This window comes from Bombina bombina, chromosome 2 (assembly GCF_027579735.1).
Source record: "Bombina bombina isolate aBomBom1 chromosome 2, aBomBom1.pri, whole genome shotgun sequence".
Taxonomy (NCBI): Eukaryota; Metazoa; Chordata; class Amphibia; order Anura; family Bombinatoridae; genus Bombina; species Bombina bombina.
The window spans coordinates 1,427,926,436-1,427,939,940 of NC_069500.1; the positions used below are offsets into that span (position 1 = coordinate 1,427,926,436).

At 39.8% G+C, this 13,505-nt stretch overlaps 1 protein-coding gene across 1 annotated transcript in view; it reads right to left on the reverse strand.

Moving 5' to 3' along the window:
• The window catches only part of LOC128647598 (uncharacterized), a 386,767-nt gene that overhangs the window by 138,028 nt on the left and 235,234 nt on the right, over window positions 1-13,505 (reverse strand). The window contains exon 5 of the mRNA XM_053700355.1: window positions 1,373-1,660. Within this exon, the coding sequence (XP_053556330.1) occupies window positions 1,373-1,660 (288 nt within the window). The remainder of the gene's footprint in view (window positions 1-1,372; window positions 1,661-13,505) is intronic.

Consider the following 13,505-nt stretch of genomic DNA (forward strand, 5'->3'; position numbering starts at 1 on the left):
AAGGTCCACTGAGGACCAAAATGTGTAGACCCATTGGTAAGCATTTTTCCACTAGTTAGATTACTTTTAGACAGTGTTACGCTATGTTTTAATTTTGGTTACAGGAAGTCACTAGGACGATGAAGGAGCAGCTGATTGCCATCAGGAATTGCCTGAGTATTTCCATCACTAGGATCCAAGGTTTCTTCATGTGCACCTTTTGACGTTTTTGTTGTATCAACTAATTTAGATTACAAAGGGAGTTCTCTCTATTCTTCACTAACATTTGTTGAACATCATTTTTTAATTTTTTGCATTTTCACATTATTTTTTTACTTCACTGTTTATTTATATTTTTCACATTTTTCATCATTGTGGTATTTTTATTGACTTTTACAGCAATCTTTTCTTCATTTTTGTGGTAATTTTCACAGTAATTTTATCTACTTTTTGTTACTTTTTGGTGTTTTTTGCGCTGCAGTGCCAGATTTTGATTTTTCAAATACTTAGCATTTTTTGCATCACAATATTGTATTTGTGCTTTGTTCACTCAGTATTACATTCATGCATTACTTTATTTAGCACATTGCACACTACTGTCACTTCACTTGTAGTTACTCAATTTCTCTTTGAGTATCCAATTATGGATCCATAATTGACAGCTGTTAATAATTGTGTCGCAATTATATTGCACTTCAATAATCAGCTGCTACAACCAGCTTTTAATTTGTATTTTTTATTTATTTGTTATTTTTCATTGTATGCTTACATTATGTTATTTTTTTAGACAAATCTCTGATTTTGTTACACATTTATATCTGTTTCAGACTCTCTTAATAGGGATTATCTGTTTATCATAACAGCGTAGATACCTTTGTTATCAGTTCTAAGTATTATTTATTGTCTATTATTTATTTTTTACACATTTTTTACTTAAATGTATTACATTTTATTCATTGTACTTATTCGCAGTGTGTATAATTATCCCTTGGCCTTTTGGCGCTGTACCCACCACTTTCCATTATTAACGCTTAAAAGAAACACCATTATATCCATATACAAAACACACACACTTACTAAATTCAATACCATCAACATCAGCATCCATTATTGGTTGCTCAGTATGATGTTGTGAGAATATTGTTTAAAATACACATTCTATCTAAACCATAAAAGTTTAATTTTGACTTTATGATCCCTTATATAATATACAATTAAACTGACAAAAATACACAGAGTACTAAACATCATTCCTATGTTTATTCTTACAGCTTTCTCTCAGTTACTACAAATTATTCACCAGTTGTTGTATTAATAAATAATCATTACCATATGTTAATATCCTGCTACAATGTTATATTATCAGCTTATTAGTTACAATTAAGTGACTTACACTCTGTTTCTTCCATCAGTCTCACTGTAGTTTCCTTCAGGTTGGCCTCATATAAAACCTGTATTGTCACCATCAGAGCCTCCTTCTCTCCATAACTCTGTATTAAACAGGCTGCTGTATCATAACAATGTGCCTCCTCCAGCTGTTCAGGTGAGATAGCCGCCTTCCCTCTAAATGTCACTGTCACTAACTTGTCTTTAAATCGCTTGAGATCCTCATCACTCAGCTTTATCAGAGTACGGAAAAGAAGAAAGCAGAAACTCTTATCTAGAATTAATTTAGACAGCCCTGCAGAGAAACATATAAAAGATAATATCAGTATCTGATTCCCTTAAAGTTGCACTTTTATCACAAAACTTTAAAAAAATGACAATGTCTATTGTAAGGAAACATTCTCACAACAATCTAAAGCTGATTGTTACTTATATAAGAATTTATTCTAAATTGTGTTTTTTACACCACAATGTGCCAGTCATTTTGTTTAAAACCTTATAGACTTTATATAACACATTATGTAACACCGTCCCTTATTCCAGCCCATATCTGAATCTATAAGTGTTTCATGCAAAAACATTGTATTGTAGTCTGGATGATTATTGTTTTCCCTTTCTAAGCCACTACAACCTATTTTAATGCCTAGTTAATCATTATCTACCTGCCTAGTTAATCATTATCTACCTGGGTTACAATATATATATATAAGCAAGAAGTGAGTGCACAGAGGAAAAAAGAAGAAACTCTTGCTTTAACCAGGGGCTGCTTCGGCGTCTCTCCCGGAGCGAGGATCGACTACCCAAACTAAGACAGGAACAGAAACCATCGCCTAGATTTAGAGTTTGGCGTTAGCCGTCAAAACCAGCGTTAGAGGCTCCTAACACTGATTTTGGGCTACAACCTACGTTATCCCTATGAACCCCTAATCTGCTGCCCCTAACACCGCCGACCCCTATATTATATTTATTAACCCCTAATCTGCCGCCCCCAACGTCGCCGCCAGCTACCTACAATTATTAACCCCTAATCTGCCGACCGGACCTCACCGCTACTATAATAAATGTATTAACCCCTAATGCGCCTCACTCCCGCCTCAATAACCCTATAATAAATAGTATTAACCCCTAATCTGCCCTCCCTAACATCGCCGACACCTAACTTCAAGTATTAACCCCTAATATGCCGACCGGACCTCACTGCTACTTTAATAAATTTATTAACCCCTAAAGCTAAGTCTAACCTTAACACTAATTTACCCCTAAATTAAATATAATTTAAATCTAACGAAATAAATTAACTCTTATTAAATAAATTATTTATATTTAAAGCTAAATACTTACCTGTAAAATAAACCCTAATATAGCTACAATATAAATAATTTTAGGATTAATATTTATTTTATAGGCAACTTTGTATTTATTTTAACTAGGTACAATAGCTATTAAATAGTTATTTACTATTTAATAGCTACCTAGTTAAAATAATCACAAAATTACCTGTAAAATAAATCCTAACCTAAGCTACAATTAAACCTAACACTACACTATCAATAAATTAATTAAATAAAATACCTACAATTATCTACAATTAAACCTAACACTACACTATCAATAAATTAATTAATTAAATACAATACCTACAAATAAATACAATTAAATAAACTAACTAAAGTACAACAAATAAAAAACAACTAAGTTACAAAAAATAAAAAAAATATTTAGAAACATTAGAAAAATATTACAGCAATTTTAAACTAATTACACCTACTCTAATGCAAAAACAAAAGAAAGAAAGGGCGGCGCAAAACACCTCTAAATGCAGACTGTTAGATCACAACAAGTTTATTTAAAACATATGACGATTAAAAACTCACACTCTCAAACCTCAAACATATGAGGTATGTGCAATCACAGAAATAAAAAGGCAATCAGATGATCAATCCTACGTGATAAAGTTCCAGCACACGAATAGTCCTCAGCAAGCCAATGTGCAGTTACCACAGTGGTTAGAACAAAGTTCACAATGTTAAAAGGTTCGTGATAAAATAAGTCACAAAATCAAACGCCAGAAGCCCATACTGCACCAGACTACCAGGTTGAAAAAGCCGGCTCTCCTGCAGCTGGTGTATGCGGCGTGGCATGAAGACCGATGAAGTGATCCTCCAAGCGGCGCTGAAGAAGTCTTCCATCCGATGAAGTGATCCTCCAAGCGGTGCTGAAGAAGTCTTCCATCCGGGTGATGTCATCTTCCAAGCGGGGTCTTCAATCTTCTTTCTTCAGGATCCATCTTCATTCCGCCGACGCGGAACATCCTTCTTCCCCGACGGACTACCGACAAATGAAGGCTCCTTTAAGGGAAGTCATCCAAGATGGCGTCCCTCGAATTCCGATTGGCTGATAGGATTCTATCAGCCAATCGGAATTAAGGTAGGAAAATTCTGATTGGCTGATTGAATCAGCCAATCAGATTCAAGTTCAATCCGATTGGCTGATCCAATTAGCCAATCAGATTGAGCTTGCATTCTATTGGCTGATTGGAACAGCCAATAGAATGCAAGCTCAATCTGATTGGCTGATTGGATCAGCCAATCGGATTGAACTTGAATCTGATTGGCTGATTCCATCAGCCAATCAGAATTTTCCTACCTTAATTCCGATTGGCTGATAGAATCCTATCAGCCAATCGGAATTCGAGGCACGCCCTCTTGGATGGCGTCCCTTAAAGGAGCATTCATTCGTCGGTAGTCCGTCGGGGAAGAAGGATGTTCCGCGTCGGCGGAATGAAGATGGATCCTGAAGAAAGAAGATTGAAGACCCCGCTTGGAAGATGACATCGCCCGGATGGAAGACTTCTTCAGCGCCACTTGGAGGATCACTTCATCGGATGGAAGACTTCTTCAGCGCCGCTTGGAGGATCACTTCATCGGATGGAAGACTTCTTCAGCGCCCCTTGGAGGATCACTTCTGCCGCTCCGTATCTCCTCTTCAGTTCCATCGGTGGCTCGGCTGAGTGAAGACGACTCAAGGTAGGATGATCTTCAGGGGGGTAGTGTTAGGTTTTTTTAAGGGGGGTTTGGGTTAGATTAGGGGTATGTGGGTGGTGGGTTTTAATGTTGGGGGGGTTGTATTTTTCTTTTACAGGCAAAAGAGCAGTTTTCTTTGGGGCATGCCCCGCAAAAAGCCCTTTTAAGGGCTGGTAAGGTAAAAGAGCTTTGAACTTTTTTAATTTAGAATAGGGTAGGTCATTTTTTTATTTTTGGGGGCTTTGTTATTTTATTAGGGGGCTTAGATTAGGTGTAATTAGCTTAAAATTGTTGTAATATTTTTTAAATGTTTGTAACTTATTTTTTTTATTTTTTGTAACTTAGCTTTTTTATTTTTTGTAACTTAGCTTTTTTTATTTTTTGTACTTTAGTTAGTTTATGTAATTGTATTTAATTGTAGTTATTTGTAGTTAATTTATTTAATTAATTTAATGATAGTGTAGTGTTAGGTTTAATTGTAACTTAGGTTAGTATTTATTTTACAGGTAATTTTGTATTTCTTTTAGCTAGGTAGTTATTAAATAGTTAATAACTATTTAATAACTATTCTAACTAGCTAAAATAAATACAAAGTAACCTGTAAAATAAATATAAATCCTAAAATAGCTACAATGTAATTATTAATTACATTGTAGCTATCTTAGGGTTTATTTTATAGGTAACTATATAGTTTTAAATAGGAATAATTTATTTAATGATAGTGTAGTGTTAGGTGTAATTGTAACTTAGGTTAGTTTTTATTTTACAGGTAAATTTCTCTTTATTTTAGCTAGGTAGCTATTAAATAGTTAATAACTATTTAATAGCTATTGTACCTAGTTAAAATAAATTGAAATTTGCCTGTAAAATAAAAATAAATCCTAAAATAGCTACAAAATAATTATAATTTATATTGTAGCTATATTAGGGTTTATTTTACAGGTAAGTATTTAGCTTTAAATAGGAATAATTTATTTAATAAGAGTTAATTTATTTTGTTAGATTTAAATTATATTTAATTTAGGGGGGTGTTAGTGTTAAGGTTAGACTTAGCTTTAGGGGTTAATACATTTATTAGAGTAGCGGTGAGGTCCGGTCGGCAGATTAGGGGTTAATACTTGAAGTTAGGTGTCGGCGATGTTAGGGAGGGCAGATTAGGGGTTAATACTATTTATTATAGGGTTATTGAGGCGGGAGTGAGGCGGATTAGGGGTTAATACATTTATTATAGTAGCGGTGAGGTCCGGTCGGCAGATTAGGGGTTAATAATTGTAGGAGGTGGAGGCGACGTTGGGGGCGGCAGATTAGGGGTTAATAAATATAGAGGTCGGCGGTGTTAGGGGCAGCAGATTAGGGGTACATAGGGATAACGTAGGTTGCGGCGGTGTACGGAGTGGCAGATTAGGGGTTAAAAAATATGCAGGTGTCAGCGATAGCGGGGGCGGCAGATTAGGGGTTAATAAGTGTAAGGTTAGGGGTGTTTAGACTCGGGGTACATGTTAGGGTGTTAGGTGCAGACTTAGGAAGTGTTTCCCCATAGGAAACAATGGGGCTGCGTTAGGAGCTGAACGCTGCTTTTTTTGCAGGTGTTAGGTTTTTTTTCAGCTCAAAATGCCCCATTGTTTTCTATGGGAGAATCATGCACTAGCACGTTTTTGAAGCTGGCCGCATCCGTAAGCACCGCTGGTATTGAGAGTTGCAGTGGCGGTAAATATGCTATACGCTCCCTTTTGGAGCCTAACGCAGCCCTTCTGTGAACTCTAAATACCAGCGGTATTTAAAAGGTGCGGGAGAAAAAAAGCATGTGTAGCTAACGCACCCCTTTGACCGCAGAACTCTAAATCTAGCCGTATGTGTTTGCAGGCTTTATATAATCAAGATAAAGTCCCCATTAGGTGTACAGCCAAGGTGAGGTAAAATACAATTTTGAAAAGGCACATGAAGCACTATAGCGGAGTAATATAAAAACGCATACCTTTATTAAAGTTGTTTAAAAACACAGCAGTTGAGTACAATGCAGTGACCAGGAGACGTAGTTGCTAACAAAGATTGACATCATCTGATGCGTTTCACGCCTTACTGGCGCTTTGTCAAAGATAGATGTAAAGGTAAGCGGAGTCTACTTATACTCTAGAACATTAGAATTAAGAACCGCCTCTATACAAAATATTAGTCACCTCTAGTTATGTATCACAGTGTTGTTTATACATAAACACAAGAAAACAAAAATAGTTTAAAAACACTATGCGTGGGGTGTGTCCGGGCAGCGGCCATGAGTAGTCGCAATATCTGGAGCTCCTGCTAAGATCTGGCTAATTGGCCAATTATTGCTGGTACATCGAACTACTAGTAGGTTAAACCTGAGACTCTAAATACCCCTTGTGGTATAGATAACATAGCCCTAAATCCGGGGTTTTCATGAGCGCAAAGTTCTGATCTGGACCTTTGAGGCCTATGGTGGTAGACAAATACGAAGCCTCAGAACCCCCCCAGCAACTAGGCTGGGTATAACAGTCACTGACGACTGCTACTTTTCACACCAAGTTAGTGGTAGATTTCTGTGTTGGCCTGAGAGACCTCAATATAATATATCAGAATGGACCCTGAAGAAACCACGCTACTAGATGCTCTCACTAGATTACTGGAGGATCAGCTTATATGCCTATATGAACACCTGACAAGAGAGTGGGGTAGTATTTATGCTGAAAAAAAGCTCCCCTCAGATTTCGGACACTATACAGAACACACGTCCAAAAAATCATATGGCCATGGAAAAGACACATGATGTCCAACATCACTCCGAGTTCCAGATTAAGCATGATAATGCCTCAGAGCCTGGACATCAGAATGGCAGCCTAGATGGAGTGACAACCCCCTCTGGGTTAGCATACACCAGCGGCATGCTCTTACTGAGCGCACATGAACTACCATTGCAGGGTGAGACTGAGCACCATACAACAGCTGATTGTGCTAACACTGGTCACTACAACGATCCTGACATTGCAGCACTGGCCCGGAGATCCCGAGCATGAAACTGCATCACAATTCACTGGGAGAGGCACAGCACCTACATTTTTCCAGGCTAATGGGGGAGCCGCAATAAGGCAGAAACCAATGTACTATACTAACTATAATCAGATCCGAGCTGCAGGTAATAGGTCTGTACAACTGCTAGTTGTGTTCATGGACCCAAGCAACACCTTAAACCACCAACAGATATGGCCACGAACAGGTCCTTTAGTTGTATCTTGTAATTTGTTGGTGACAGGAGATTTGCTGCAAAGTTTTGGCGGTCTTGAACAGTCCCCTTGCCAGCCCTGGAGCCCCAGGCTATCGTACAACAGTAAAGTGGGAATAGGGTGACATTTTAGTCTAAATAGTTAAGTCTAGGTAATTTTAATGTTACCACGAGGACTTTTACTATTCTCCCAGTATCCACTTTTATAATTCAGAGCAGATTACAAGTGGTTGCTATTTTAATTAGGTTAGGTACAATAGCTATTAAATAGTTAATAACTATTTAATAGCTACCTAGTTAAAATAAGTACAAAATGACCTGTAAAATAAATCCTAACCTAAGTTACAAATACACCTAACACTACACTATCAATAAATTAATTAAATAAATTACCTACAATTACCTAAAATAAAATACAATAAAATAAACTATTCTATAATAAAAAAAAACAAACACTAAATTACAGAAAATAAAAAAGATTACAAGAAGTTTAAACTAATTACACCTAATCTAAGCCCCCTAATAAAATAAAAAAGCCCCCCAAAATAAAAAAATTCCCTACCCTATTCTAAACTACCAAAGTAATCAGCTCTTTTACCAGCCCTTAAAAAGGCATTGCCCCAAAGTAATCAGCTCTTTTACCTGAAAATAAAAATACAATACCCCCCCAACATTACAACCCACCACCCACATACCCCTACTCTAACCCACCCAAACCCCCCTTAAAAATACCTATCGCTAACCCCCTGAAGATCTCCCTACCTTGAGTCGTCTTCACCCAGCCGAGCCGAATTCTTCATCCAAGGTGCGCAGAGGAGGTCCTTGATCCGGTAGAAGTCTTCATCCAAGCGGCAAAGAAGAGGTCCTCCATCCGGTAGAAGTGTTCATCCAGATGGCGTCTTCAATCTTCATCCATCCGGAGCAGAGCAGAGCTGAGTCATCTTCAACGGAGCCGACGTGGAGCCATCCTCTTCAACCGACAACTTCCCGACGAATGAAGGTTCCTTTAAGGGACGTCATCCAAGATGGCGTCCCTTCAATTCTGATTGGCTGATAGAATTCTATCAGCCAATCGGAATTAAGGTAGAAAAAAATCTGATTGGCTGATCGGAACAGCCAATCTGATCGGAACAGCCAATAGAATGTGAGTTCAATACGATTGGCTAATTGGATCAGCCAATCGAATTGAACTTCAATCTGATTGGCTGATTGCATCAGATTTTTTCTACCTTAATTCCGATTGGCTGATAGAATTTTATCAGCCAATCGGAGTTGAAGGGACGCCATCTTGGATGATGTCCCTTAAAGGAACCTTCATTCGCCGGGAAGTCGTCGGTTGTAGAGGATGGCTCCGCGTCAGCTCCGTTGAAGATGGCTCCGCTCCGGATGGATGAAGATTGAAGACGCCGCCTGGATGAACACTTCTACCGGATGGAGGACCTCTTCTTTGCCGCTTGGATGAAGACTTCTACCGGATCAAGGACCTCCTCTGCGCACCTTGGATGAAGAATTCGGCTCGGCTGGGGGAAGATGACTCAAGGTAGGGAGATCTTCAGGGGGTTAGCGATATTTTTTTTTAAGGGGGTTTGGGTAGGTTAGAGTAGGGGTATGTGGGTGGTGGGTTGTAATGTTGGGGAGTATTGCATTTTTATTTTCAGGTAAAAGAGCTGATTACTTTGGGGCAATGCCCACAAAAAGCCCTTTTAAGGGCTGGTAAAAGAGCTGATTATTTTTGTAATTTAGAATAGGGTAGGGAATTTTTTTATTTTGGGGGGCTTTTTTATTTTATTAGGGGGCTTAGATTAGGTGTAATTAGTTTAAACTTCTTGTAATTTTTTTTTATTTTTTGTAATTTAGTGTGTTTTTTTGTATTATAGAATAGTTTATTTTATTGTATTTTATTTTAGGTAATTGTAGGTAATTTATTTAATTAATTTATTGATAGTGTAGTGTTAGGTGTATTTCTAACTTAGGTTAGGATTTATTTTACAGGTGATTTTGTACTTATTTTAACTAGGTAGCTATTAAATAGTTATTAACTATTTAATAGCTATTGTACCTAGTTAAAATAAATACAAAGTTGACTGTAAAATAAATATAAATCCTAAAATAGCTACAATGTAATTATTAGTTATAGTGTAGCTATATTAGGGCTTATTTTATAGGTAAGTATTTAATTTTAAATAGGACTAATTTAGTTAATTTTAGGAATATTTTGTTTCATTTAAATTATATTTAATTTAGGGGGGTTAGGGTTAGACTTAGGTTTAGGGCTTAATAAATTATAGTAGCGGCGATGTTGCGGGCGGGAGATTAGGGGTTAATAATTGTAGATATGTGGCGGCGATGTTAGGGAGGGCAGATTAGGGGTTAACACTATTTATTCTAGTGTTTGCAAGGTATTATAGTGGCGGCGAGGTCCGGTCGGCAGATTAGGGGTTAATAAGTGTAGGTAAGGTAGCGACAATGTTGGGGGGGCAGATTAGTGATTAATAAATATAATATAGGGGTCGGCAGTGTTAGGGGCAGCAGATTAGGGGTTCAAAGGGATAATGTAGGTTGCAGCGGTGTCCGGAGCGGCAGATTAGGGGTTAATAATATAATGCAGGTGTCAGCGATAGCGGGGGCGGCAGATTAGGGGTTAATAAATTTAAGGTTAGGGGTGTTTAGACTCTGGGTTCATGTTAGGGTGTTAGGTGCAGACTTAGAGAGTGTTTCCCCATAGGAAACAATGGGACTGCGTTAGGAGCTGAACGCTGCTTTTTTGCAGGTGTTAGGTTTTTTTCAGCCCAAAATGCCCCATTGTTTCCTATGGGGATATCGTGCACGAGCACTTTTTTCCAGCTTACCGCTACCATAAGCAATGCTAGTATTGAGGGTTGAAGTGGAGCTAAATTATGCTCAACGCACCCTTTTTTTAGCCAAACGCAGCCCCTCAGACAACTCTAAATATCAGCGTTGTTGGAAGGGTGCGTTGGGAAAAAAAGCAGCGTTATCTACATGGGTCTTTTTTTTTTTTTAATAACTTTATTTTCACAGATCCAAACAGAGAGAGACAATACAAATCACCGTAGTAAACATAATACAGAGATGTTTTTACATAATTGATCTTGCAGCAAGTAGTGATGAAGAGTACCTGCAAGTATTACTCAGCTCTCTCCTCCTGGGCCTGTTCACATTTTCTAAATAAACCAAACCAACTGGGAAAGATTGGGAGGGTAAGGGGGGCGAGGGTGTGAGAGGGAGGAGAAGAGAAGAAGGGAGGGGGGAGAAGGAGGGGGGGGAGGGAGGGGGGAACCTGGGATTGGGGATGGGTTAAAAGTTAGGTAGTGGAGGGGTAGGGCAGGAATAGGGGGCAGGGTGGGGTCTAAGGGGTAGGAGAGGAGGGGGGGGAGGGAGAGGGGAAGCAAGGGAGAGCAAACAACTATTTGAGAACCTAGTTTCACAGTAGGTGGCACCTGTTACTTTTGTCAAAGTTTTTTTTTTTTTAATCCATCTAACCATTTATTACTGGGATGCCATCCTTAGGAACCTTGCATAGAGGCTAATGCCAGGCAATCATTACGTTCAATTAAACTAAATATCTTGTAACTATTCATTTCAAACGAAACCGTGAACAAACATGTCAAAATATTGATGTACAGATAACAGTCCTGGTACGAATAAACCACAAGCTACAGACTACAAGTTCCATGCCTTGTGCAGTTCAATGAACAGCTATGGTTAATCCTTCAGCCTACCTCAAAGCTTCTGCCATTGATAGAGAGAAGAAGGTGGGGGGGGGGCAAATACAGATGGTGATGATGATGATGAGGGGGGGGAAGGAAGGGGGGGGGTCTCGGGGGTCCAGCAGCCAGCCTGCGAGTGGTCAGTCTCCATATCTTGGCCACAGCCCGGGGTCTGTCGTCAGGGGAGTAAGTGTCGGTTGCTATGTTGGAAGTCAGAGGTTTCCTTCAGTCAGGGGCCATCGGGCCCTCAATTGTTCAGTCATAAGGTAGGTGCTGTTGAGAAAGGGGGTCAAGAGGTGTCGTCTGATGCCCGGAGCGAGATACATTAGGTAGGGTTCCCACTTGGACATGAAATGCTTTACTCTCTTCTCCACATCTCCCTTAACATCTGCCTGTTCAACTAGGAGCTGAGTGTGTGTCAAACGTATGAGTTCGGTTATGTGTGGGGGCCCAGGTAGAATCCAATGCTTAAGAATTAATTTCCTGGACAGCAGTATGATGGCATTTGTAAAGCGGTCTGCTGGGGATGAGTGAGCGTGTCCTCTCAGGAAAAAGACCTCGTGTTGTGTAATCTTAATGTGTTTGCCGCTAATTTTTGAGAGCCAGAATTGTACTTTTGCCCAGAATTGTAAGATTTTGGGGCATTCCCAGAATAAATGCATTATGTCTGGATCCGGGAGGGAGCATTTCAAACAGGAGTTGTTTGCGTTGGGTACCCATTTGGCTCGTAAGGCTGGTGTGATGTAACTGTTATGCATGAGTTTGAGATGTGATTCTCTAGTTTCCGAAGCCAAAGTGGCTCGTATTACCCGTTCAAAGCTATCCGTCAGTGTATCTGCATCTATGTCCCTGTGCATAGTGGCAGTCCATCTGGCACTCAGGTGTCGTGTGACTTCTGTAGACATCTGCTGTATGATTAAGTCATAAATGTGGGAGATGGAGTGAGTTCCCTGTTTTACTAAAGAACACAGGCTATCTATATGTGTGCGTTTCATAATGTCTAGTCCGTCAGTTTGAAGCTTATGTACATAGTGGGTGCATTGCAGGTATGGGAAGGTACTATGGGGGGGGGAGATCGTACTTTTTCTGGAGCGTAGCTAACGGATACACTTTGTTAAAGAGGGGGTCTATGAGTTGCGATACTGAGGTTAAGCCTTTCTCTCCCCAGGCACTGAACGCCTGTGTGGTCATGCCTGGGAGAAAGGTCGGATTCCCTTGCAATGGGAGGTGCCTGGTAATAGTGTGAGACAGACTCCACCATTTGCACAATCTCTTCCATGCCCTCAAGGGGTCTCGGAACAAGATATTATCCCTAACGTGGGGCGGTAGTGAACGGAGTTCCGCATGTGGCAGGAAGGCTCGGGCTAGCGGGTATGTGAGATGTGTCTCTAGTTGTTTATCACCGAACATTGATGTACCCTCCAGCCACTCTAAAACCAACTTAGTCAGAGTAGACCAGTTGTACCACTCCACGTTAGGCAACTTAAGCCCACCTTGGATCGCCGGCATAGCCAGCTTAAGGCGACTAATCCTCTGTTTTTTGCCATTCCATATAAATCTGGAAAACATTGTGTTTACAGTCTGTGTATCCTTTCGCGTAAGGAGAAGTGGCAACAGTTGGAGGGGATATAGCAATTTTGGCATTGCTATCATCTTTATTAGGTTAGACCTTCCTGAGAGTGGGAGTGGGAGCATGGACCAGCCGGTCAAGAGGACCTGCACCTGTGTGAGCACAGGGGGGATGTTGAGCTTATAAATTAAGTTGGGGTTTGTGTGTAGGTATATACCCAGATATTTAAACGCCCCCGTTGTGACTTTAAGTGGAAACTGAGGTGTGTCAGGGCCTGCAGTGTTTCTCAGATACATAAGCTCTGATTTGTCTAAATTAACCCTGTATCCTGATATCTTTCCAAAGTGATGCAGCATGTCGAGGAGTTTGGGGATTTCAGTATTTGGATTTTGAATGTAAAGTAGCAAGTCGTCTGCATAAAGGGATAAGTGCGTGGGATGCTGACCAACCTCCACCCCCCTCAGGGTCTCTCTAATGTGAATGGCCAGTGGCTCTATGGCAAGGTTGAAAAGGAGGGGCGAGAGTGGGCACCCCTGACGGGTACCCCTCTCCAACGTGAAGGTTTGGGATGTTTCCCCGTT